Below are 27,725 nucleotides of genomic sequence, written 5' to 3'. Positions count from 1 at the left end.
GTGGAGATGTAAATCACATAACATTTCACAAGTCACAGTATGCCATTAGCATCTTTATTAAAGCAGATCTTTGTGACTCAGAATAAGCAGCAAAACACAGACAGAGGAGCAATAAGCAGCTTTTACATCCCTGCCTGAAGATACTCTAAGATCACATCACAATTTGCCTTCATGTATTTTTTTGTCTTGACTTATTATAACTAAATCTCTGACAGTTTCCAGAGGTCCTTCTATATTTGGGGTTAGTAAATAACCCACTGATACATTCATCTATTAAATTCTCTTATTTACATTGCATCTCTCTTTATAAAGTTTATAAATATATTTCAGATAATTACAGTAAGCATGGTATTAATCTAATCTGAGACACTTAAGACACTGAAACTATAAAAACACAAAGTCTTTAAAATTGATAGTTGTCCTCACATTCTGCCCTTGTAAACTTTTCTTCCTTATATCATGTGCAGTGTTTGATATCTGTATATGATGCAAATGTATGAAGCTATGAAATAAATATACAGTAAGCAAGGACCGTCTTTAGTGTCTATGTACTGTGTTGACTACAGTAAGGCGTGTAATAATAAAATATCCCTGATTTTAAGGCTGATACTCCAGCATCGCTCTACAGTAGTTCTGGCAACTAACTTGTGATGTAAATTATTGTGACGTAAGCAGACATGAAAAGAGAAATGCATTTCTTTAACAGATACCCTATCGAACTCATAACACTCTAATGGCCATGTGGTATATATAGTGTCCAACAGAAAGTATTATTGCTAATAAAACAACACACATACATTGCTAAAAGTAACATACCCTGTATACCTCATCATACCAGACGCTCTCTCTAACAAACATACACACAAACAATGACGCAGTACATTAACAAGATTTAAAAAATAATCTCTCTATACTGCTACATTTACTTCTTACAATGAAGCGCAGACACGCAGTTTCTGTTGTTTCCAGTGTGAAGTGTCCTGTAGTTTTACTGTAAATCACACTTAGATGTGATTAGCTTTTATTCAGAGTCAAAAGCCATCCGCAGATGAGATAAGAGGTGCAGCACTTTTAGCCGCTGTGATTGGTGACAGCTGGTGACGGGACGTTGGGTCCGGATCTCATTTGTCCCTTGATGCCCGCCTCAGTATAATCGCTTCTCATAACTGCCACGTACAAAAAAGAAACACCACATTATGTTGTTATATTGTTATATATTATATATTAACAGTTATGCAATTCAACTGAAAAGCACAGGCTATCGGTGCAAAATATGTTTGAAGTAACTGTAGCGCACCCTATTAAGGGAATAGTTCACCCCAAAAAATACACAAAAAAGTCATGCATATTTTTTCTTTATACTGAACTGATTTAAATCAAAGTTGAGAAATAACGGTACTACAAAACATCTCATTTTGTGTTCTTGAGAGGTCACACAGGTTTCAATAGTTCAACCCAAACAGAAAATGAGTCCATATTTTATTTGGGCTAATTTCATGCTATATTTGAAGTATGTGACTTTTTTCTTTTAGCCACACACAGTCAAAGTTATATTAAATAATATCCTTCCTCTTTTCAGCTTTAAAATGGCATTAGATAGTGCCCCATTTTCAAAACGTGCATCCACCCATCAAAAACGAATCCATAAACGAGGTAAAATAATGGGGTTTTGTATTGAACCTGCATACGACCATAGTTTGTAAAGCTTGAAATATGAAGCTTTACTTACTACAAAAATCCATCACTTCACCTCAAAAGACATTTGTGACCCTGAACCACAAAACCGCTATATGTATTTTTTTTAATTGAGATTTATACATCATCTAGACAATAAAGACTATTTAAATTTCTGTTTTCTAAGGCTGCAAAAACATTTAAAAAATCGGCAAATCACCTTTAAAGGGATAGTTTACCCTAAAATGAAAATAATGCCATTAATTCGTTCCAAACTCGGAAGACCCCCGTTCATCTTTGAAAACACAGTTTAAGATGTTTTAGATATAGTCCGAGAGCTTTCTGACCCTCCATTGAAAATCTACGTACGGTATACTGTCCATGTCCAGAAAGGTAATAAAAACATCATCAAAGTAGTCCATGTGACATCAGTGGGTTGGTAAGAATGTGTTGAAGCATAGAAAATACGTTTTGGTCGAAAAACAAACATTACGACTTCATTCAGCATTGTCTTCTCTTCCGGTTCTGTTGTGAACCGCGTGCACAAGACTAAAGTCATGTGATTGATCTTAATCAGAACGATCAATCAAAAAAAAAGATTTTGGAAAAATAAAAAAAATTCAGTTCGGAACTAAACGCTTCAAATATACTTGTGCAACTTAAAACTGGTTTTATGGTTCAAGGTCACATTTAATAACTATATGGATTAGGTTTGATGGATGGATATGCTTATTAAAGCTTTAAAAATGGGGCACTATCCGATGCCATTATAAAGGTGAAACGATCCAGGAAATTATTTAATAGAACTCAGACTGTTTCTTTTAAAAGTAGTAAATTTACCTTTAGATGTATTCATTTGGTAGACGCCTTTACCCAAAGCGACTTACTGTGCATTGATGCTATACATTTTAATCACTATGTGCATTAGGGTGGTCCTTATTTTTCAACTTTTAAAAGTTCATGCTCTCACCCCACCAATAGAGACAGAGCGCAACGCGTCATAACCTGAAAACCACACCCACTGGGCGGGAAAACAATCCATCCGTCTCCATTGACTTTGTATTGCGAGAGGCTGCCTCCTTGTCATTTTTGGCGTATAACAAAAAAACAGAATAATGGCTTAAAGCTGCTGTGTGACAAGATGTACAGCTAACAAGCAAAAAAAACCCAGAAATAAGTTTTTATAAGCTGTTGACCCCCAAAAAACGAGCGTTTAAAGACACAAAAGTGGAAACAGGCAACTTTTCATAGTACTACTATTAGTAGAACTGCGCCCACTACAGGGAGACGTAGTCAGCGATCCACTTTTTTCTCCTTCGGGGCTGGGTTTTACGGTGTCATGAGCAATTCGGTCCCCCCGGGCAATTCGGTCTCCCCTAGGACCCCGATTGGTACCTAGCACTAATGCCTGCTCAAAAATGTGTGATTGCGATATCTCGTTTGCGTAAGGTAAGCGGTCTAGCAAGCGAATTACGTTGTACAAAATAGAAACATAATATTTTTTTAAAATAAAAGTTAACCAAAAAATAATATAATAAACTAATATTCATGTTGCAGACATGTCAGTAATTTTGTGTCATCATCTGCTTTACAAAAAAAATACTTTTATTTTTACAAATTAAAAATGTGTACATACCTTACGGAATATATTTTTTTAATAGTAAAAGTGTAGTAATCATGGCTTATAAATTATAATTTAAATGTGTGATTCAACTATGTAGTAATCATGTTTTGTATAAGTAATTAATGAGTAAGTAATTGTATAAGTAGACAGTAAAAAGTGGAAATGGTACAGAATATAATATCTAAATATTATGACACAAGCAATGTGTAGATCTCCCACCTATAGTCTCATTTATATACTTCTATATGAAACATCATTTAAAAGACATCAATTGTAATTTTAACAACGTTCTAACTACATAAATCATAATGCGTTTTTGTAGGAATTGTAATTAGGCGCTAAGAAAACTACCCATGAGGAGTTTTTCCAGCCAATGGAATCACGCGGGGGTCCTAGGGGAGACCGAATTGCTCGGGGGGACCGAATTGCTCATGACAACGGCTCGGTAGCTTATAAAAATGTTTTTTTTTTTTTGCTTGTTAGCTGAAGGAGGCGGCCTCTCGCAATACAAAGTCAATGGAGACAGTAGGATTGTTTTTCCCCCGGTGGGCGTGGTTTTCAAATTAGCATAACTGTTCTCTGTCTCCATATGTTTGAATAAAAAAATTAATTTAAATTAATTAATATTTAGAGGTTGCTCAAGACCTTTGAAGTTAAACACATTTGCGTATTATGTGATACTTTGTGCTAGCATGTATAATTGTTTAATAATATATACTTATGGCAGAAATTGACTTATTTGACCATGTTCAATTAAAACTCCTGTTTTAGTTATGATATGTCCTTCAAAGCAAGGAAGCTGAAGCAACACGAAGCAAGTCCGCTATATATGGTTATATGGATCAGAATAACTGGAACAAAGTTACCTTCCAAGAAGCAAGTTTTATGTGTGTTGTGCGTTTTTAAATGGTAAAGTTTTTGCAAAAATATGTGATTTCGGAAATATTCAAAGGCTTTGAGCAACCTCTAGATATTGTAAAAACAATTTGCACAGTGTGTTTTTATTAATATCCTAACACAACCCAGTCTCACCCCATTTCGTCAATATTTGACGACACTTGACCATTCGTCATATGTTGACGTGAAGGGTATACCTTTCGCGTCATTTTTTGACGAACTGGGGACTTCAATACTATTACGTCCGTTGCATTCTCTTTCCTATTTTATTACCATTTGCGCGTCGGTTTAGGGTTAGATTTACATAATGACATCCCTACCCAAACCTAACTCTAACCCCAACGCCAGGTGACAACTGTTTCTAACCCCAACGCCAGGTGACAACTGTTTAATTTCGCGTACACTGTTTAATTTCGCGTACACTGTTTAATTTTGCGTAATCTAACCCTAAACCGACGCGCAAATGGTAATAAAATAGGAAAGAGAATGCAACGGACGTAATAGTATTGAAGTCCCCAGTTCGTCAAAAAATGACGCGAAAGGTATACCCTTCACGTCAACATATGACGAATGGTCAAGTGTCGTCAAATATTGACGAAATGGGGTGAGACTGTGTTACTAACACATTTAGGAGGTGGGAGTTGAACATGTCAAAATTTTACCCATTATAAGGACCACCCTAATGTGCATTTTCTGGGCATCAAACCCATGATCTTGCATTGCTGGCGGCATCTCTACCAATTGAGCTACAGGAAAGCTCATTGATTCTTCATTTTAGGGTGAACTATTCATTTAAAGTAGCATTAGGTTTAACATCCTGATAAAGATTTTAAAGATAACAGTGAAAGTTTGATGGGTAAACAACCAAAGGGAACACTGTGATAGGGAACACTATGTACGTGTAAACAGAGAAAGAGGAAACTACATTAGGTAAGATCTGCCGTCTCACTGCCCACTACAGAGCCCTTACCGCTGTTTATCTACAACACAATCCCCTCCACCAGAACTCAAAAGTCATTATAAATGACATGAGGACTGAGTACTTACATGGCACAAAAGAATATCTATGATGAGAGCATAAGAGAAAAGAAGGAAAGACATTTTCACATGAAAACTCTACTTTTCCATGAAATATATGAATGGTTTGGGGATCTCTGGGGGACACTTAAAAATACAAAGAGGGGATTGATAAGTATATCAATGCTAGACTGAATAAAAAATAGTCTAAAATTAGCCATTTTGTTGAAGGCATGTGCTGTGAGGAAAGGGACACAGAGATGGGTGTGGTTAAATCATGAGTAGGCGGAGACTTACGAATGCAGCCCATGAACTCCGCCCTCGACCTGTGCAGACATGGTCCTCTTCTCAAATTTGAGCTCTCCGGAATACATCATCGATCTATATAATGCAAGTGAGACTTATACAGACGAATGCAAACATAAAGACAAACCCTGACAGACTTTTGTTATGTATCATTACATTTGAAAACAAATAGTACATACAGATTCAGTGTCTCCTTAACCTGATTCACAATGATAAGCTTATAATAATGATTAATAATTTGAGCTGTCGGGTCAGATTTCATAGGAAACAATCAATAAAATACATAAAGAAACCTGCAATTTTATTTTTCAAACGGAGATGGCGATAGAAATGCAAAAAAGTTACAGATTGCAGCTTTAAATCTCTCATTTGAAAGTCACTTTGAATAAAATAAAATGAATAAATGTAAATCAGGGCTTGCAAAATCGCTAACCCAACGTCCCTGGGCTATTGTGAATTTCTGTCGGGCTACCAAAATGTATCTCCACCCTGCTGTCGGGCTATCTTGGGGAGGAAATAATATTTGTATGTTTTTGCATTGTCTCAGATTTAGTTAGGTTATTATATTGTATGTAATTTGGCGTCCTCTCCAGGAAATGAAGTGAAAGCATAATTAAACCCATCCTTTTATGTGCACGTCTGATATGCACGCGACCCTCTGCACGCGCTTCTCCTGGCTTCGCTCTTCACGAGCACCTGCTTGCTCTTGTGCTCAGCAAAAAAGCGCAAACTCAAGTCATTTAAAAATATAACGTCATTTCGTTTTTACCTCATAGACTAACATTGTTTTAGCCACTAATATATATTTTATCATATAATATTTTAGTAAAAGAACAATTAAATTATTCTAACGTTAGAGGAACGTTAAACTAACCTAAAAATAATGTTAGGGGAATGTTTATTTTCTTAAAGAAAATATTCCTGGCTAACCAAAAACCTTGGAAAATAACGTTCTAAAAACCAAAAACTGTTAGGGGAACGTTTTGGGAACCAAAGATTGTTAGCTGGGGATGGGCAGGAATAGTTGGCTTACATGGAAATCCAGGATTTATTAATATTCTACAATAAACAACGTATTTTTTATTCGGGCTACTTATATGCATTTCGGGCTACCAAAAATAAAAGAGTGCATGCCCGAAGGGCTACCAGGGGTTTTAAAATTTTGCGAGCCCTGTAAATATGTATCTGAAAGAACCCCAACATTTGCTTTTTGTTATTGCTATAGGTAGGTGGTATTTAGAATTTAGGGAAAAATAAATTTCTCATAAAAGGCAGCATTTTTGGATAGACGTGGAAGGTGAGACATCATTCCTGAAAAGGGAAGATGGTATATTTAAATACTACAATATCTGCTAAAAGTTTTATTTGGAGGCAAAGTGATTCTCTTACCGCAGAATGGACAGGCTCTTTGCACCAATATCCTGGCAGCCATGTTGGATTCCAGCAATGAGGTACGGCACAAACTTGTGTATTGATCCTTTATCTTGAACTGAGCCAGACACTCCCTGAGCGACCTTCACCTTATCACCTTCACTGTAAAAAAACACAAACAAAACCCTTCATTATGCCAAAAGTTTACATAGTTACTAACCAGAAGAAAATTTATTCAAAACAAAGTAATAACACATTTATGCAAGTGTAAGGTGTGTCTTTGTTTAACCTACATTATAGGAAAAAAATGGCTGCACTTGTTTAACGGTTTTAATAAAAATGTATACAGGTTTATAATCCCTTTAATGATAGGAACACAGGTGTATGCATACCTGAAGTAACGTTTCTGGCTGCTGTTGTTTTTCTCCATAGCGTCCAAAGAGCCCATGCCGCGATACTTCTTCAGTCGTACGCCATCCGAAAAAAAATACTCACCTGGAGCTTCTGTGGTTGCTGCTAGTAATGAACCCATCATCACTAAAAGAAAAGAAAACAAGGAGATGGGAACGGCACAGGCAGTAAAATGTTGGCAAACAAATTGCTGCCAATGATAACAATGATCCTTCAGTCAAATCACCCAGAAACACAAGCACACACCTGTAGAAGCTCCCAGCGCGAGGGCTTTGACTACATGCCCGACCGTCTGGATGCCACCGTCTGCAATGACCGGAACTCCGAAACGTCGGGCGTACTCGGCCACCTTATACACAGACGTGCCCTGTGGCCTTCCACACGCCATCACTAGAGATAAACACACACATATATATATATATATACAGTATGTACAATATAACATGCTTGCCTTAAAGTATATAATAAAATGTAAATGCAAAATTTATTCTGGGCCCATATTACATCAGAAAAGGAATTAAGGAGATATTATCACACCATTGATGATAGCAATTGCACCACCGCTATGAAAACAACAGTATGACCACTTGGAAAAGGCACCAAATTTAGGTACCATATGTGACCCTGGACCACAAAACCAGGGTCTATTTATATTATCTATCCAGTTTAAGCTGAACTAATAAACTTTCCACTTATGTAGGGTTTTCAGGATGGGACAATATTTGGCTGAGATACATTTATTTGAAAATCTGCAATCTGAGGGTGCAAAAAAAAAAAAAATCGAAATATTGAGAAAATCGCCTTTAAAGTTGTCCAAATTAAGTCCTTAGCACTGCACCTATCACAAAAATAGATATTTACAGTAGGAAATTTACAAAATACCTTTACGGAACATGATCTTTACTTAATATATGAAATATATTACAAATTTGACATATACAACGTATTTATGGCTATTGCTACAAATGTACCTATAAAACTGGTTTTGTGGTCCAGGGTCACATATGTCCATGTTACTATTACACCAGATATTGCTTGGTCATTCTTTCTCCTTTGAAAATGATGTTAGAAAAGTTAAATCTATATGACAGTTCTTCAAAAATAATTGAAGATAGTACAGGTGTTCTGTCTGTGATACTGTTGAATTGTCGATGTTATTAACAGACCTAGACCAGTATTGTGTTTTAACCCAGTGGTTTTCAAACTGGGGGCCGCGAGATGGTGCCAGGGGGGCCCCAATTTTATGACATTTTATGAAATACATTAATTGATCATGAATTCTGTGTAATTAAACCTAAAAAAATAAGGCTACTAATCAAAAGCACTACTTTTTTGTATAATTTAATGTTTTTTTATTAAAATGTTGAGTTTTAGAACAGTTTTTTGTCACAAATTTACTTGGGGGGGCCGCGAAGGAATGCACCATACACAAGGGGGGCCGCACGCTGAAAAAGTTTGGGAACCACTGTTTTAACCAGTAAAAACATCACATAAACCAACTCGGACAATAGGTGCTTTTTAATCTTCATGGCACTTTTTAATAACAAGTTTGTCTCATAAAGCAAAAGCCATAAACACACACACAAACCTTCCTGTGTGATACAGATGGATCCACAGCCCATTCCAACTCTTAAAGCATCAACACCAGCATCTATAAGATTCTTGGCCTGAGCAGCGGTGACCACTGTAATTGAACAGTAAGAAAAGAGTAAGAAAAACTTTCACAGGGCTATTTAACTCTAGTCCTGAAAGACTCTTTCACTTTAAACACACAAACTTATTAAAATGTACATACTGTCATGTTTGATAAGGGTTAAACAACAAAACTCTAAGGACAAGACTTGAATTACATTAAAGTGTCTATGTCTACCAAAGCATGTATAAGTTAAAAATCCTCACAAATGTGAGAAAGACTCACCGTTTCCTCCAACCACTTGTAGTTCTGGGTATTTCTGTTTGATGTAGTTTATCATACTGATCTGAAATACTGAGTTTCCTTGGGAAGAGTCCTAAAAAGAGACAAACATCACACACCCAGGTCACATGACTTGTGTAGTTTAAAGCTAAGATCAAACCATGTGGGTGAGCTTCAAGTCTGCAGTCTAAAGCAAAGACACGCAGCCTAATTCTAGATGTATGTCTTACTTAAACTAGAACATTGAGGTAAGTTAACAACTAGTTAGTTTTCGAACTAACTCTGTACTTGATATGGATGCACCATTTGTTCTTAAAGGATAATTCCGGTATTTAACACTTTGAGTCTCATTTCTAGTTTGTTTTGGATGAACTACAATGATGGACACAGACATTTTGACAATGGGTCGTGTCTTGACTTTTTGACTCGTTTAGAAGCGTCTCTTGACTGCTTCAGAATGGAAGTCAATGGCCATGCACAAACATGTCATTAAAACAACACTTAACGTTCATTTTCAAAACTGTGCTACTCACCGAGTGGTTCGTGGTGTTCATTGATGATTAAAAACAAGTTGTGTAGCGAAATACAGTTTCTGTCGTGTTTTATTTGGCATTTTGTAAAATTCCATTGACTTCTCTTGGAAGACTCATTGCTCGCTGATATATCAGTCCGCCACCGGGAAACAGAAAAGGGTCTGTTTACATGTGGTTGTAGTTTTTTTGCTCGGTTTCTCTCAGAAGAAATTTTTCCCATATTTGATGGCTCAGTGACCAGCTTTAGGTTTGAAGTTGAGCTCGATCGTGACTGTCTAAACGCTAGACACCGAGCGTACTTGTATGGCAAAGTGGTTGTCGCCATCAGGTGGTCGGGAGTGTGCTAACGCTTCAGACTCAAATATAGAGGGGGAGTATATAAGCGGTTGTGAGGTATCTGAAAAAATAGTTCCACTATAGCAAATAACACGGATTGAAATCATACATTGCACCAATATATTTGTTTTTAATCATCAACGAACACCACAAACCACTCGGTGAGTTGTACAGTTTTGAAAATGAACGTTAAGTGTTGTTTTAATGACATTTTTGTGCATGGCCATTGACTTCCATTCTAAAGCAGTCAAGAGACGCTTCTAAACGAGTCAAAAACTCAAGACACAACCCATTGTTAAAATTTCAGTGTCCATCACTGTAGTTCATCCAAAACAAACCAGAAATGAGACTCAAAGTGTTAAATACCGGAATTATCATTTAATGCAAATAGGTGACTGTACGATAAACTGCATGTGATTGTCATGCATATCTCGTCAGTAATGCCGGTTCCTGGATTAGTAGTAAGTCGCCATCAGCTGCTTTCAAATGGAGCGGCATTTACTACACAGAGCCGTACTTCACTGACAATCGGGGCAATTTTGCATTAATTATCGTGGACATATCCCCTGCAATATGTATGCAATATGGCCCAGCTTGTCAGTAAACTATGGCGTTGCATAGCAAATGTCGCTCCATCTGAAAGCAGCTACTGAGTTCGCCCCTTTTGACGCTGGGTGGAAAATAACCCAAACATTTTAAGAGAGTAAACATATCATATAACCTTTACTAGCCGTCAGACTTGTCAACTTAATTACATAAGACGTTACAAACTGCCATTATCATACTACCCCTGCAATGTGCCATCGAACAGAATTTCGGTCCAACCTTGTTCTGAAATACTTCTCAGTACTTTCATAAAAACCTAATTGACTCTTTTAACCAAACTGGGTGTGTTTAACTAAAGATGGAATCTAAAGGTTTAGTCACACTTGATGTTGGCTTTGTTTATACTGCACATAAGTCTATTTTGTTTATTATATTCAGTTGTATTGTATTTTTTACTACATAACCTACCCTGTACCTACCCATGAAGAAAAGGATTCCTAAATGTATTGTTACAATGTGTGTAACCCTTAAAATTCCCTAGGCCTCATAAGTTCCCATCAAAGCTAAAAATCAGACCCATAAATCAAATCAAACGCATATTTTAACTTAATTTCACAATGCTACGTTGCTATTAAGTGGCTTTCCATGAAAAGAGAATTCACAGACACCGGAAAAATTTATTATTGAATATTATTACACGGCTCTCTGGAATGCTTGATTCTGATTGGTCAGTTGAGACATTTGCAGGTTCGTTCTTTTCAAATAATAACCGCTCCAAAGTAATAACGCATAGCCGGTACTATTTGTACGATTAAAATCGCTCCGTGCCAATAAAGATTACTGTTTGGCGCCATCTTGTGACAAACACTGAACATCCACAATTAAGAATGGAAAATTTTGACATTCATTTTAACATGTACGGAAAAAACAAAACATTTAAACAGTGGATAGAAGAACGAACAACTACAAGACACAGAGAGCTTACTGAGACTGAACTTGACAAAATACAGCATGACAGCTACGAAGCCAACACCAAAAAACAAAAAAACAGAATGGGCATTAAAACTTCTCAAAGCTTGCTAAAAGAGAAAAAAATGGAGACAGACAAGTATGAAGCAGAGGATCTTAATAAGGTATTACAATCATTTGATGCATCTGTGCAAAGTTTCGCGGAAGGATAAAAATGTTAATTTAAAACAAATATGCCAATAAAATGTTTCAAATTCATATTCATGTCCAGTTTTTTTCTTATATGACAAGTAGCCGTGTAATAAGCGGGATAATGTAGAGGCAGCCGGTAGTTATCGGGAAATAAGCCCCTTCAGTGTGATACAAGACCCTCCGCTTCGTGTCGGGTCCTGATCACATTGTCGGTGCTTATTTCCCGATAACTACCGGCTGCCTCTACATTATCCCTTACTTAAAATATATGCAAAATTATTGTATACTAAACAGAGATGGCAACAGAGGATCCAGACGACACAAATCAACTTCTGTGCTCAAAATAAAGAAAACAAACCAAAAATATAATAACAATTTAAATGTATTTTTACTCATTTTTTTATAAACTACCCCTACACCATATCTTACTGAACTAATTCTCTATCTAATCCTGCAGAATTTAGTTCACATTTACATGCTTTATCCAAAGTGACTTACAGTGCATTCAAGCTATGCATTTGATCAGTACAGTATGTGTGCTCCAAGGGATTCGAACCCACAACCGTTGTGTTGCTGACGTAATGCTCTACCAACTGAGCTACAGTATGTTTGGTACAGTATTTTCCTGTACTTCCCACCCTGCTCTTTATCACCTGATAGTATCTCAAATAAACACAACAAACTTAACTGGCTTGTTCAGGTGTGTTTGAATAAAGATTGGAATTCAAAGTTTTGGTTGTGATGTGACTGCATCATAAGGGGGTTTCACAGTACTGGGTATCAGACAATATTGAAAGAATTTTGGCTATATAAACCCCAAACAAAGCTCCTTCTATCAGATTAAGTTATGACGCAACAAAACGCATCTCTGGGTACAAAAGCTTTTTTTTATTAAAGATTATCTAGGAATCACTATTTTGTATGGGGATAAAAAATAGAATTGTGATTTTTATTTTGCAAGTTTTACAGCACATTGTAAGTGTATATTAGTATAGTTTATTGTTTGCTTCACCCATTTAGACCAAGAAGCGACTGTGCATGATATCAGATTTGAAAGGTACCTAGTGTATAATGCAAAATCCACTTTTACAAGGTGTTTGGACATAAATGTGTGTTGGCAGTGTGTGAACACAACCACCCTACTATGAAAATAATCCACCCACTCCTTTTTTAATCCCCATTAAACCAAAGCAGTCTCATAAGACATGCCGTTTTGATTCTCTTATCAATGTGATGTCACACTGATAAAGCCCCACCCATAGCCAACGACTGACAGTCCTGCATTAGCATAGTTTCCACTCTCAGCGAGTTGTACGGTGTCCACCATATCTCAATAGTGAGATACTATTGTCTGAGACTGTATTAACAGAAATCAGATTCATTTTAAAGAGCACCTATTTCATTGCTAAAAAAACAAGGTTATTTTGTGTATTTGGTGTAATACAATGTGTTTGCGTAGTTTATGGTTAAAAAAACATTATTTTCCACATACCCTACATTTTTGTAGCTCCAGATTTCATTCTCTTCCTGAAACGCCTGAATTTGAAAAGTTCTGTGTCCACAATTGGCAAGCTAATCTGTACGTTGTGATTGGCCTGAATACTTCTGACGTCAGCCGGAAATGTGACGCTCCTTACAATGTTTGAAAGATTCGCTCACAATGCAATGCTAACCGGAGTTTACTTAAAGGCCGTGAGTCCGAAGCAGTCGGTCTTGTCTACATCACCAATCCCAGGAAGTAAACTGTTGCCTACAATCCGTGTGTTTGTTGTAGTCCAAGAAAAGAGATGAACGTTGTAGACGATAACTTGCGTCATCGTTTACTTTGGGGTTTGTACCTTTTGAATATCGTTAACATGTACAAATACACTTACACACCAAAGGAAATGTAAAATCGTGAATCAGACCATTGGTGCTCTTTAACTGAAAGCGTTTTTTGTAAGGGAGCTAATTTGCATTTAAAGGTACAGACACAAAAGTAGCTTTTTCGTTTTTGCTTCCACCCAAACAGGGTCATATTGGACATGCTATATTAAATGATCTATGGGGTATTTTGAGTTGATACTTCAAAGGCATTCTGGGCATACCTGAGACTTATATTGCATCTTGTAAAAATGGGAATACTGGGTGTCCTTTACACACATTCAAAAAAAAAAAAATGCTGGATTATTTTTAACCCAGTGTTAGGTCAAAAAATTGATAAACTCAGCCGTTGGGTTAATAAACCCAGATATTTGACCCATCAATGGGTTAAAACAACTCAACATTTTGGGTTAAAACAACCCAGCATAGGTTAAACTACAACCCAAGGGGTTGGGTTTATTCCTTTTTAGACCCAACCCTGGGTTGAAAATAACCCAGCATTTTTTGTATAACTGTCATAATTGTGCCATGCTTACGTGATATAACAGTCCCCCATTACCATTAGAACCCACCAGAACGATCACGTCTACTCCGGCCTGAACGAGCAGGTCTAGTCGGTACTTGTCGTCCTCTCGGGTACCCATCGCAGCGCCGCACAGCAGCTGTTTGCGAGAGTCTTTGGAGGCTAGAGGATAATCTCTGTTCTTCTTTAAATCTGTACGAGCAATGATGGCCACGAGCTCATCGCTGTCATTCACGATAGGCAGTTTACCTAAGATAAACAGTGAAAGATCAACATAAAGATCACAAGATTATTGTTATTAGATAGGCTTTGTTTAGTTTATTTATATAAAACATTGCTTTAATTAAACAAGGAGGATCTCCTGTTAGATCTTTGCTGTAAACTATTTCAGAACTCTTTGTTTTACAACACATCATGTATTCCTCATTTAAAAGTGAAAGTGACATTGGATATAAGCATCTACTTTATGATAACATGCAAATGTGATGGAAATGTGCAATTTATGGTCAAACCTTTTCTACTGCGCTGTAAAATGTCATTCGCTTCTTTTAAAGTTACTCCGGCTGGAGCGACCACTAAATCTTCTCTTTTTGTCATTGCCTGTAAGATGGAAATATTCTTTGTTTTATTAATTATTCTCATGCAGCATCGTATTATTCAGTAGCTAAACTGACTACATAAAGAAAATTATGTCTAAATTTACTTTCTGTATATGAATGTCATTATTCATTTGTGCATTTCATCCTAAAGGTGTTTTTTATCCAAATGAGCCTCTTAAATAAAATTTCTGCTAATGTCACAAAGGCTGTGTGTGAGGATTAAAGGGAACGTTAATCCTCCTCACACACTTTTTCAAAAAAAATTCTCATTTTCCAGCTCCCCTTGAGTAAAACATTTGATTTTTACCGTTTTGTAATCCATTCAGCTGTTCTCCGGGTCTGGCGCTTCCACTTTTAGCACAGCTTAGCATAATCCATTGAATCTGATTAGACCATTAGCATCGCATTCAAAAATAACCAAAGAGTTTTGATATTTTTTCTATTTAAAACATGACTCTTCTGTAGTAATATCGTGTACTAAGACCGACAGAAAATTAAAAGTAGCAATTTTCTAGGCCTATATGGTTAGGAACTATACTCTCATTCTGCCGTTATATTGAAGGACTTTGCTGCCGTAACATGGCTGCAAGAGGCGCAATAATATTACCCAGTGCCTGAAAATAGTCCCCTTGGTAACTTTCAATAGCAGAGGACTATTTTTGGGCACTGCGTAATATCATTGCGCCTCCTGCTGCCATGTTATGGCAGCAAAGTCCTTGATTATTACGCCAGAATGAGAGTATAGTTCCTAGCCATATCGAACTAGAAAAATCGCAACTTTTGATTTTCCGTCAGTCTTAGTACACGATGCAACTACACAAGAGTCAAGTTTAACATAGGAAAAATATCAAAACTCTTTGGTTATTTTTTAGCGCAATGCTAATGGTCTAATCAGATTCAATGGATTATGCTAAGCTATGCTAAAAGTGATACCACCAGACCCGGAGATCAGCTGAATGGATTCCAAAACGATAAAAATCAAATGTTTAACTCTAGCGGAGCTGGAAAATGAGCATTTTTTTAAAAAAAAGTGGAGTGTCCCTTTAAAATCTCAACCTAACATATTTAGGAACGCCACAACCCTATATTAGATTCGGGAATGTAAAAAATGTAGCCACTGAATACTATGCAAGTTGCTTTACACTGAATTCAACACTTTTAAAACTTACATGAGAATGACATATTGACTGAATGTTTAAAATTAAGTTAAAATACAAATCACCTCCTCCAGAGGTCTGTCGTAATCTTTCTCTGACAGAAAGTCGATGTCTCGTGATGTAACAATGCCCACCAGCTTGCTGCCCATCTTGCCTGTTTCTGTAACGGGAATGCCAGAGAAACCGTGGCGAACCTTTGCTTCGAACACGTCGCCGACCGTGTGCCGTGGACTCATCACTACAGGGTCCGTGATGAATCCCTGCTCAAATTTCTACCAGTAAAACACACAACATTCACATTACACATCAATCGTATGCATACAAATATAACTAAATTGTGTATATAACTATAGGCATAATACTAATTTTAGGCAGTAAACTGTTCATTTATTTCATTAACAAATCAAACTCACAGTACACAAATAACTGTGTGACTAACCTTGACTTTTCGAACCTCATTGGCCTGAAACTCAGGTGTGCAATTGTGATGGATGATTCCAATTCCTCCCATGAGCTAAAAGACAAACTTGTTAAATTTACAAGCAGTTAAAACATTTACAAGCATGATCAAATTTACAAAGTCTGTTAAACATGCAATGTTCCTGGGAACTTCCATCAGGGTGCTTAACTTACAGCCATAGCGATGGCCATGGAGGACTCTGTGACCGTGTCCATCGGAGAGGATATGAGCGGCGTCTTTAGGGTTATCTTACGGGTCAGGGCAGAGGTCAAATCCTATGACAGATCAAATGCATCACAATTATTCACAAAAACAAGAAAATGTACACAATGTGTGTTGGTCTCCTTCTGGTAGATGTTTTAACTCCAGGATTTTCCTTTAAAACGGATATTTTATCATTGGAAAGTATGAAGGCAATTTTTTGTTGTAGCAACATATATTACAGGGCTGCAATAACTCACTGACAAACAATCATTAAAAATGAATAATGAAAATAGTATTCAATGAATGTAATTACAAAGTCAAGTGCATCTGCCCCATACAGCACAAGCTCCTTAAGCCTTCTTTACACAGCACACAATGGCGTAGGCAAACACGCAATGTTTGTTAATTAAAGTTACTTCATCCTTAGAGCAGAGGCATCTGACGCATTGGGTTTTGGCTAGAAGGTATACAGCACACACCTAAATCTTGCGAGATGTAGGATTTAGGGTTCGGTTTGGGGGTAGGATAAGGATGAAAACAGTTGTTTTGGCTAGATGGAATACAGCATACACCTAAATCTCCCGAGATGTTGGATTTAGGGTTAGGTTTGGGGGTAGGATTAAGATGAAAACAGTGGTTTTGGCTAGATGGGATACAGCAAGCATCTAAATCTTGCGAGATTTTGGATTTAGGGTTAGGTTAGGGGGGTAAGGTTTTAGCTAGATGGGATACAGCATAAACCTAAATCTCGTGAGATTTTGGATTTAGGGTTAGGTTTGAGGGTAGGATTAAGATGAAAACAGCGGTTTTGGCTAGATGGGATACAGCAAGCATCTAAATCTTGCGAGATTTTGGATTTAGGGTTAGGTTTGGGGCTAGGATTAAGATGAAAACAGTGGTTTTGGCTAGATGGGATACAGCAAGCATCTAAATCTTGCGAGATTTTGGATTTAGGGTTAGGTTTGTGGGTAGGATTAAGATGAAAACAGCGGTTTTGGCTAGATGGGATACAGCATACACCTAAATCTCGCAAGATTTGGGATTTACGGTTAGGTTTAGGGGTAGGATTAAGATAAAAACAGCAGTTTTGGCTAGATGGGATACAGCACACACCTAAGTCCCATTGTGTTTGAGGTTAGGTTTGGGGGTAGGATTAGGATGAAAACAGCGGTTTTGGCTAGGTGGGATACAGCATACACCTAAATCTCGCATGATTTGGGATTTACGGTTAGGTTTGTGGGTAGGATTAAGATGAAAACAGCGGTTTTGGCTAGATGGGATACAACACACACCTAAGTCTCATGAAATGTTGGGTTTAGGGTTGAGATTCGGGGAAGGATTAAAATGAAAACAGTGGTTTTGGCTTGATGGGATACAGCATACACCTAAATCTCGCAAGATTTGGGATTTACGGTTAGGTTTGTGGGTAGGATTAAGATGAAAACAGCAGGTTTGGCTAGATGGGATACAGCAAACACCTAAATCTTGCGAAGTTTTGGATTTAGGGTTAAGATTGGGGGAAGGATTATGATGAAAACAGTGGTTTTGGCTAGATGGGATACAGCACACACCTAAATCCCATTGTGTTTGAGGTTAGGTTTGGGGGTAGGATTAGGATGAAAACAGCGGTTTTGGCTAGATGGGATACAGCACACACCTAAATCTCGCAAATTTTGGATTTAGGGTTAAGTTTGGGGGTAGGATTAAGATAAAAACAGCAGTTTTGGCTAGATGGGATACAGCACACACCTAAGTCTCATGAAATGTTGGGTTTAGGGTTAAGATTCGGGGAAGGATTAAAATGAAAACAGTGGTTTTGGCTTGATGGGATACAGCATACACCTAAATCTCGCGAGATGTTGGATTTAGGGTTAGGTTTGGGGGTAGGATAAGGATGAAAACAGTGGTTTTGGCTAGAGGGGATACAGCACACACCTAAATCCCATTGTGTTTGAGGTTAAATTTGGGGGTAGGATTAGGATGAAAACAGCGGTTTTGGCTAGATGGGATACAGAAAACACCTAAATCTCGCAAATTTTGGATTTAGAGCTAGGTTTGGGGGTAAGATAAGGATAAAAACTGCGCTCATCTGATGAGATTCTGGCATTTGCTGCATCCCTTCTAGCCACAACCGATGCAAGGCTTAAGCAAGTGATGTTACATACAAAACTAATCGATAATGAAATTCAATGAACACTTTTTTATTATCGATTATTATTGATTATTAGTTGTTGCACCCAAGCATATATTTCATTTCTCAAAAAAGGAAGGTAATTAACATTGACGGTCATAGCAATCTTTATTGTAAGTTGCGTCAGTTGTTTTTGTAAAGACATTGTCATATCTTATTTTCATCTTGTCTTCCACCTGTGGCCCATCATTACCCACAGCTCAGCTTAATCTCTTAAGTGCTGAAAGAAAACAAAGCACAATGTCCCTTACAGTACATCTACCATATACATCAGCAGTAATACTAATGTACTGTAACTGCTCTACTGGGACAACACTCTATAACTACACTCAAAATTCACAATTACTCAAAATACAGCATGCACCCACACAAAAACAAATAAATACTGAACAAAAGTGTGTCACATTTCAATCTTAGAAATAGAAATTTAGAAATATATACCAATTAAACAACAGATAGCCTGTGCTGTAACGCTCATTGAGTCATTAGATTATAAAAGTATCCCTTGAAAATGAATTAAATGTGTCTTTAATTAAAAAACTTTATTTAAAGTTTTGCTTCCAATGGGACTGGTATTGGTGTTGTCGTCTCTTACGTACACACACCTGATCTTTACTGCCTGTGATAACTTGCCCTGTTCTCCTGGGAACATAGGGATGCTAACACCGCCAACCTCACATCAACACAAACACAGATCTTCTGCAGATCTTCCACCTCACAGCTAAAGATCAACCTGCATCTCACTATAATAGTTCAATAACACAAGACCAGCTGATGTCTGTGTGCTGTTTACCTGGGCGTTCGTACTCACCACTTCATCAGATGTGAAGTCAATGAAGCCAGGCAGTATTAGAAAATCGCTGATGGAAGAAGGACAGATGGTACAGAGTCAGTCAATCACATTAAATCACAATTTATAAAGCATAACATTATCAAAATTACACACACACACGACTTTTATAAATCAGGACATGGAGTACAGTTGTATTTGTTAAAGGGATAGTTCACCCAAAAATGAAAATAATATCATTAATGACTCACTCTCATGTCGTTCCAAACTCATAAGACCTCCTAACAAAAATCACGACTTTGTTCAGCATTGTCTTCTCTTCCGCAGGCACGGGACAAAAGTCACTTGACTGCAGTGCCGCGGATGACGTGTTATCCTCCACATATTTACTAAGTTTTTTATTCAAACTTACAGCGTGCACTTTTCTTAAACGGTAAACGAAGCCCGGGCGCACAAAAAAAAAAACAGCTGGGGCGCACCAGATAACACGTCAGCCACGTCACTGCAGTCAGGTGACTTTAGTCTCACGTATGCGCTTCACAACAGACACGGAAGAGAACAATGTTGAATAAAGTCGTAGTTTTTGTTATTTTTGAACCAAAATGTATTTTCGATGCTTCAACACATTCTAACTGACCCACTGATGTCACATGGACTACTTTGATGATGTTTTTATTACCTTTATGGACATGGACAGTATACCGTACATAGATTTTCAATGAAGGGTCAACAAGCTCTCGGACTAAATATAAAACATCTTAAACTGTGTTTCGAAGATGAACGGAGGTCTTACGAGTTTGGAACGACATGAAGGTGAGTCATTAACGACATTATTTTCATTTTTTGGTGAACTATCCCTTTAACATAAGTTAGAGTTAGGGTACCATCAACAATACTTCTACGGCATGTATTAATTTTAGTTCATGTTAATAAAATACATTTATAAAAATTGTAGTTGTAACTAATAACATCCACACGGATCCAAGGGGTTACTAAAGGTCCTCTGCGGGTAATCAATGCGATTTTGTAAGAAAATTATCCATATTTCAAATTATATAAACTATAATAACTAGCTTTGCTGTTCCTCATTTGTTAGTTGCTTTGGAAACAAGAACCCAACATGACTAAATGTAAATTTCCTAACCTAACTCTTAGCTATTAAAAAAAAATTATATAGGGAAAATCAAACCACAACTTCTTAAAAACCTGTTGTATAAAATAAAATATTCAACAGGAACATTGTATAGTAATGTATGTGGTGTATATATATTGTAAACATACTGTGATATAGTATAGCGTATATGTACTTTAAAGCACAATGTTTTGATTCAGCAATATCAAGATTGGATATTTCTGTTTGGCACTTTAGAAACCTCTTAAGTATGTGTAAGAAGACACAGTTCAGATTGTCCTGTCCCATGTGGCCTAACACTCCTAAAACCTCCATTAGAACAGATTAAACACTTAAGTATGATAAAAATAAACACAGAGACCACTGCTGTGCTGACAAGTTTTCAGTTTGTTTGGCACAGCAAAAAGTTATGACAGAAGTTATGACAAGCCCAAAGAGAGAATGTTTTTGTGCAAATTGTAGGTCAAGTGGTACAGCATGATGCCATGCCAATTTAGTTCAAAGTGCATATTAATAAAAGCATCTGCCAATGCATATAAGTAAATGTAATGTGCATTCCATAACTGCAAAGCATTACTTATCATATCTTTTTTGAATATAAGGAACATGAGGAGTATGCAAAAAAGAGGAAAACACAGAGAAAAATAGAGACACGTGCACACCATGGTGGCTTTTTCACTGTCCCATAAACATAGGTTGCATGGGCTGCGACTGAGCACTCCAGCTCCCCGTTGCTATGGAGACAGACAGCGGGTTGCTATGGAGCTAAGAGATCTCACTGACAGATGTCTAGAGAGATACCTAGCACAAATTAAATGCACATGGCATGCGATATGATAAATGATAAGTGCATTTAATAATGATTTTTTTAGACTTACTTGTATGTGAGACCATCTCCGATAGCAAAGAGTTGCTGGGCTGTAAGTCCATCATCTGGAACATAACCGGTTCCCCCACTGATTAGGTAATCAGCCATGCTGGAACCACACACACCCAAAACACAGAGACCATGAGATGTGTTGTACCATATATATACTGTCCTATTATGAAATTACTTTTAGGTTTCTTGCACTGCACCATCCACACATAAACAAGGAAGAGAAACATAAAGTAGATCCATGAGGAAAGTTCTCAGTTTCAGTAATTAAATGTGTTTCTAAATCTCAATCGGTAAAGCATTGTGTAAATGTAAAGGTCACACTGTATAGCTTGTAATGCACTGTGAAGTCAAGTAGGATTAAAGCAATTTACATTCATGCCATAAATATTTAAGCTACATTACAGTTACACTTCAACCAAATGAAATACATGCAATGCAAATGCAGTTTTATGACCTCGTAATAAGAATTGACAATTTAATATTTGCACGTTTAAACGCATTTGGTTATTTATCTTAAATGCACTTCAACTACCCAGCAGTGACACAGATATTCACAAACCAAAGTAGTCTGTCTTTTTAAAATGTCAAAACTATATAAAAAAACATGACTGTATAAGAAATTACCTCGCTCTTTATTCCCACCGATCACAAATGTTGCAAGCAATTCGGATTAGACAGAAATATAAATTCACTTACATTTCAGAGTTACTTTCTCTTTTGATATAAACGCGCTTCCTTCTGTTACTCTTATTTGTAGATCAGCTCACATGTTGACATCAGGATTAGCGCGTTATACATAAATACAGTGCAGTACAGTATCAGTACATTATCGCTCCTGCGATGGGTAACACGGATGTGAACCAAGGGTCTCGTGTGGACTCAGCAGCTTCTTTGATTATCAAACGCGTGAAGCGACCGAAGCGACCCGCGAGTCACATGACACGCGCACGCACGCGCGAGCGCACACAAAACAGAGGCATGTTTCCCTTTTACACTTCTCCAACCAGTTTGTATATGTTCCCTAAAATATAGGGATTCATTTTTGTCACTGTAGTGTTTAATACCTAACCACGAATATTTTAACTGAATCTATTAATAGTTATTATATTATTTGTTAATATAAACTTTTTTTCTCTCTCTTTTAAAAAAATATATATTTTGTCTCAGAAAACATTGTTTTACCTCTTAAACTGTTCTTTTTAATCAAAATATAAATGCAAATCATAATATAGACTACATAAAAATGTAATAAAATCTATCTACACTGTTAAAAATATCTGTAGAAATATTACAGTATTATTGGCAGCTGTTTGCTGTAGCTGCAAATTTATGTTATTTACTGGCAACATTAGACATTATAAAGTTTTTATTTTTACAGAATAAAACTAAAATGACAGCCTCATGCAAAGCATTCTGAGAACCAAAATCTGTAGGAAAAAACTTCTGGTTCCCAGAATGCTTTGCATGAGGCACAAACAATGTTGTTGAACAAATGGTTGCCAGTTAATAACATAAAATCTACAATAAGTTACTGTCAAACAGCTGCATAACCAGTGGCGGCTCGTGACTGCTCTTCCGAGGGTGCAAATTCAAAATATGTGTCATGTGTGTTGCTTGTGTTTTCAAAATATGTGTTTTTTATGTGAACCATCTGCATCACGTGTTTTGTCAAAATAAGTGCCTGCTGCACACGCATCAAAACCGTTTATGATATAAGAGGCGCTCACATTCACAAAATACACGCAAGACACTTCCTTAAATGTACAGTGTGTAATTTTTAGAAGGATCTCTTGACAGAAATGCAAAATAATATACAAAACTATATTATCAGGGTGTATAAAGACCTTTCATAATGAACCGTTATGTGTATATGTGTATATGTCCCCTTACACGGAAGTCGCCTTTTTGTGCCGGCATTTTGTGCCACCATTTTTCTACAGAAGCCCTTAAAGAGTAACTAAACCCTAAACCAACTTTTTTTAGTTAATGGTCTGTAAGAATGGGGCTTTATTAGTGCTGTTCATTGATTTTAGTAAGTTTTTGACATTTGGATGTAAAGTGTTTCAATACTACAATATATTGTGTAAAAACGTCTGAGTGCTGCCCTCTTCAGGTTGAACGGTGGCTACTACAGTTGAATTTTCCTATTGGATGGTGGGTCCAAAAAATGACTCGTGACGTAAGCAGGTTCAAGATCACCACGCCAGAGATGGGCACTCGAGTCAGTGACTCGGACTCGAGTCGCACTCGAGTCTCATTTTTAAGGACTTCAGACTCGACTTCAGACTCGAACTGAAATGACTTCAGACTTGACTCGACTCGACATAAAAGACTCGTGAATATTTTAAAATCAACTCGAGTCTTTTATCCTTAACTACTGATTTCATTAAAAGGATTATGTGTGTTTTTTTGTGTATGCTGTACTGCAGTAAACGGGATCGGACCGGACCCTTATTATAGAATTCAATGACGTGCGGCGCGTAAAATCTGAAATGTGATAAGAGTCTCATAAAGATGGCGGGACCGGCAGTGCCATATGTTCTATCGTTCGGTTTTTTAAATGTTTTAGACGGCATTTCTGGAAGGACAGCCACATGCAAAGAATGTGGAAAAACCATAAAGGATACTGGGACAACAACTTCGAACTTTATTAGACACCTGAGAACACACCCACAAAGGTTAGTCACGTTAACTCTGCTCGCCCCATTTGGTTTCCATCACCATAATTTTATGCTCATTTTGAAGTATTGCATCAAAAACGATTGATGGAAATGCCAAATTTCGAATAAAAATCCCTTAATGCGCAAAAAAGTTTATACGCTCGCTTGAGGTGGTTTTTGATTTATGACAAAAAGAGTAAATGCGAGTAAAGGGAGATGGAAACGCATTTGTTGAATTAACTCTGATGTAGCGAACATTAAATGTGACTGACCATAGCTGTTTCCGCTGGAGTTGTCTTTACCATATATGGGTATTTACAGAATTTTTAAATGGACCTTTTTTCCCCTCGGCAATACATGAAATGACTCGAGACTCGACTCGGACTCGTGACAAAAGACTCCAGACTCGACTCGGACTTCAGTGATAAAGACTCCAGACTTGACTCGGACTCCAGCTGAAAGACTTCAGACTCGACTCAGACTTCAGATGAGAGACTCGTGAACATCTCTGCACCACGCCCTTGTTACGATCTCACCACACACTTAGTTCGTCCCCTCTATCTCCTTTTGATCTGCCCACTTTTCTTGCATTTTTCAAATATTGCCAGTGGGTGGAGTCAGGCTCTGACCAGGGGTTTAGTTACGCTTTAACGGACAATTTTTTTACTAAGTTGTCTCCGACGATCACATGTTTGTCCGGTGGCAGCTACCGTAGCATTTCTATGTGTTTCAAAAGCGAGGGGTGAGCAGTTGATTAAGCTGTTGGTTGCAATTCACAACCTCACCACTAGATGCCGCTAAAATTTACACACTCCACCTTTAACAGTAAACTCTGATTACGCATGAGATTATGCAAGTATCTGGCAAACGCAAGCGTCTTTTTTATCATAAACCCTTTAGATGCGTCTGCAGACACATGATGCACATAGGTTTACTCGACGCGCCAAACACATATTTTGAAATTACGAACCACACACATGACGGGCTACATAAATGTTGTGAAGAACTTTGCATCGTGCGCCCTCAAAAAAAAAAGAAGTCACCGGCCGCCACTGTGCATAATTACAGCATTTTTTTTGTGTATAGTCTCTCTGTTCGTCCATCCATCTATGCATCTATCTACACAGTAAATCCGGTTATTGCACATTTATTGGTTATTGGTACATTTCACACATTTTCCAATGTGTTTAGCTGTTCATGAGAGGGCCTATATACACTGTGGGACTGCAAATCCTCTTTAAACATGCACTGTACCATAGGCAACGTTTAACACCCAGATGACTTTAAGTGGTTGTGTCGTCATGTGAATCCATTCCTGATGGACATTTAATCTTTCCTTCTCAACGTACACACACATGCTGCTCTTTACATTTCCCAGCAGGATTTATACTCTAAAGTGCAGATTAGACCTGTTTAGCGCTCAATGAATGTAATCCGTAGAGGAAGATGGAAAGATGACAAACCACTATATTTCATATCTGAGCTTCATGGGACGCACTCATTTTTATAGACTCACACTATTAAAGGTTTTAAGTTGTGGTAAAGGCCGTGCCCTTTAGCCTTCTTGTTGGTTAAAAACCAAATGGAGCGAGTCAAGTTGAACTAGTAACACCAGCAGACTAAATAAACTATAGATCAGTTGATCTCCTGGAGAAAAAAGCACATACCTCCGAGGGCAAACGTGACTCCCAAATGCCAAGTCCCTTGCTTCACTGTTAAAGCAACACCTGTATCACAGGATTCAGTGTCATGGCTCTAATGGGGTCATAAAACAGCTGTATGGTGCCAGATCCAAATAAAAGCTCAAGAGGTCACTATACTTGAATAAACTATTCTGATATCTATGATATATACCAGTATACAGTAGCTGATTTATCATTGTGCACTTGAGAAATCTTGGGTTGTTTCAGTCCATGGTTGGGTTATAATATATGAATATTTTCTAGGTTAATTTGGGTTTGAAGCAACGCATAATTTTTAGAGTGTATTTAAATATTTAAATCAATCGAGCTACAATAATTTGCTACGGTATATTGTCATCACTTTTGCCAAAAGAAAATATACGGACACAACACAGGAAAGGTTACTTTTCTTTTATTCCATCAGCATTGTCAAATTCACATCGTCAATGCAATATGAAATAAAAAAAATATTTATGTATCAAAAGGGGTGGGCAAAAACAACATGAGTTTTTCACAAAAGAATGTGAATTATTAATAGATCAAGATACACATTAGTATTCCTTTTTGTTATACACTTCCTTTGAATTGGACGACACATAACTTAATAATAGACACTTTATACTTGCACACGTCTCACCTCTCCGGCTCATATCCCGCCTGTATACGCGTGGCATTGTAGCGCTGGGCAGCCGTCTCGTGCCCATGACCGTGCCCATGCCCGTGTAATGCATTGTGCGTAAATGGCCCTTGAAAGTGGTGATCTGAGTCTTGTAATAACACCCGTGGCCTAGCGGGTTCCATGTCCCCCACAATACGCCGGTAGTCAATCTGGTAGCTGTCTCTATCCCCGTCTGCATAGCGGTCATATCCGAGCCCATCCATTTCTGCAAAATCTACCTAGTAGTCCTCCTGAACCTGTTGACCCTTCCAAAAAGACACCCAGCCCTTGTCTTTCCCCCCACACCCGAAACTACTTCAGTCACTGCGGTCTTCACATACACACTAGATTCAACCAATGGCACACTAATTCACAAAATAAAATAAAAGGTGGATATGGGCGTCCTCAGATTTGTATCCAATTTGCATAGGCTATTAGCATCCTGTAAACCACAGGCCAAAGTTGAGATGTCGTACCATTCAAAGTAGGTCTCCTAGAGCAAATAGGTTAGACAAAGTTCATCAGCATTTGACAATCCCATAAGATGAATTTCCAAGAAGTTTGAGGTTTTAAAAAAATATACAAAAACAAAATATGTATTTCCAGGATTTAGTTGTACAGCTTTAGTTGTAGTCCTGATGAGTAACCTGCATGCAAATAAATGATAAAGTACAACACAGAATCATCCACAACACCAAACTGTAGTTTACAGGATGGTAGGCAAAGAGAAATTGAACTAGTCCTTCCTTTTCTCCCTCTCTCTCTCTCCGTTTAACTTCAGCTAAGCTCTGTTTCTGACAGTAACACGTCACTTTCACAAAGAGGATTGCAGTATTAAGTGTGCATGTGTGTGAGGTTTACCAGGGGGAGGTGCTTGTGGTTCCTGCCTTCCATTTAGTAATGACAGGGGATGGTTTTAGGTTCAAAGCCCCACCTCTTGTGTCTTCAAAGGCAAAGTTGTATGTATGCTGCAGTTGTGCACAAGAAAGTTTGTGTGTGTAAATAAGTATGCCAATAAAGTTAAAGTGTTACAGCGCATTCTTTTGTTTTAGTGTACCTGCATGCGCACGCCATTATCACTATGTGTGTACTCACAGCTAGGAAACGGCTTCCTCACAAACAAAGTGAAATCCCA

General features: G+C 37.6%; 1 protein-coding gene across 10 annotated transcripts; it reads right to left on the bottom strand.

The window, feature by feature from the left end:
* Nucleotides 1-21: 21 nt before the first annotated feature.
* On the bottom strand, nt 22-27,368 carry impdh1a (IMP (inosine 5'-monophosphate) dehydrogenase 1a). Of its 10 annotated transcripts, none has more exons than XM_073815816.1 (16): nt 26,570-27,368; nt 21,589-21,687; nt 19,582-19,648; nt 16,567-16,668; nt 16,373-16,447; nt 15,999-16,205; nt 14,690-14,777; nt 14,191-14,426; nt 9,219-9,309; nt 8,889-8,984; nt 7,547-7,690; nt 7,282-7,426; nt 6,908-7,051; nt 5,510-5,593; nt 5,243-5,259; nt 22-1,166 (listed from the first exon to the last, which is right to left on the bottom strand). In XM_073815816.1, exons 1-16 carry the CDS (start codon nt 26,812-26,814, stop codon nt 1,072-1,074), a joined length of 1,935 nt encoding a protein of 644 aa, XP_073671917.1. In that variant the 5' UTR covers nt 26,815-27,368; the 3' UTR covers nt 22-1,071. The 10 variants fall into 10 exon arrangements, with proteins under 10 accessions (XP_073671917.1, XP_073671919.1, XP_073671918.1 ...); XM_073815818.1 differs by having other exon boundaries at nt 14,227-14,426; XM_073815817.1 differs by having other exon boundaries at nt 19,600-19,648; nt 26,570-27,367.
* Between the last annotated feature and the right edge of the window lie 357 nt (nt 27,369-27,725).

The sequence above is a fragment of the Paramisgurnus dabryanus genome, chromosome 9 (genome assembly GCF_030506205.2).
Source record: "Paramisgurnus dabryanus chromosome 9, PD_genome_1.1, whole genome shotgun sequence".
NCBI lineage: Eukaryota > Metazoa > Chordata > Actinopteri > Cypriniformes > Cobitidae > Paramisgurnus > Paramisgurnus dabryanus.
The sequence above is the reverse complement of the archived record's forward strand: the minus strand, read 5'-3'. Positions and strand labels throughout refer to the sequence as shown.

Bases quoted from the DNA above. Each gene is read 5' to 3' on its own strand.
- impdh1a (XM_073815816.1), bottom strand. From the start codon at position 26,814: ATGGATGGGCTCGGATATGACCGCTATGCAGACGGGGATAGAGACAGC. The intron at 16,206-16,372 runs GTTAGTCACACA...TTTTACTGGTAG, and splicing joins ATGAGGTTCGAAAAGTCAAG to AAATTTGAGCAGGGATTCAT. The intron at 9,310-14,190 runs GTAAGCATGGCA...GTCTCTTTTTAG, and splicing joins ATGGGGGACTGTTATATCAC to GACTCTTCCCAAGGAAACTC.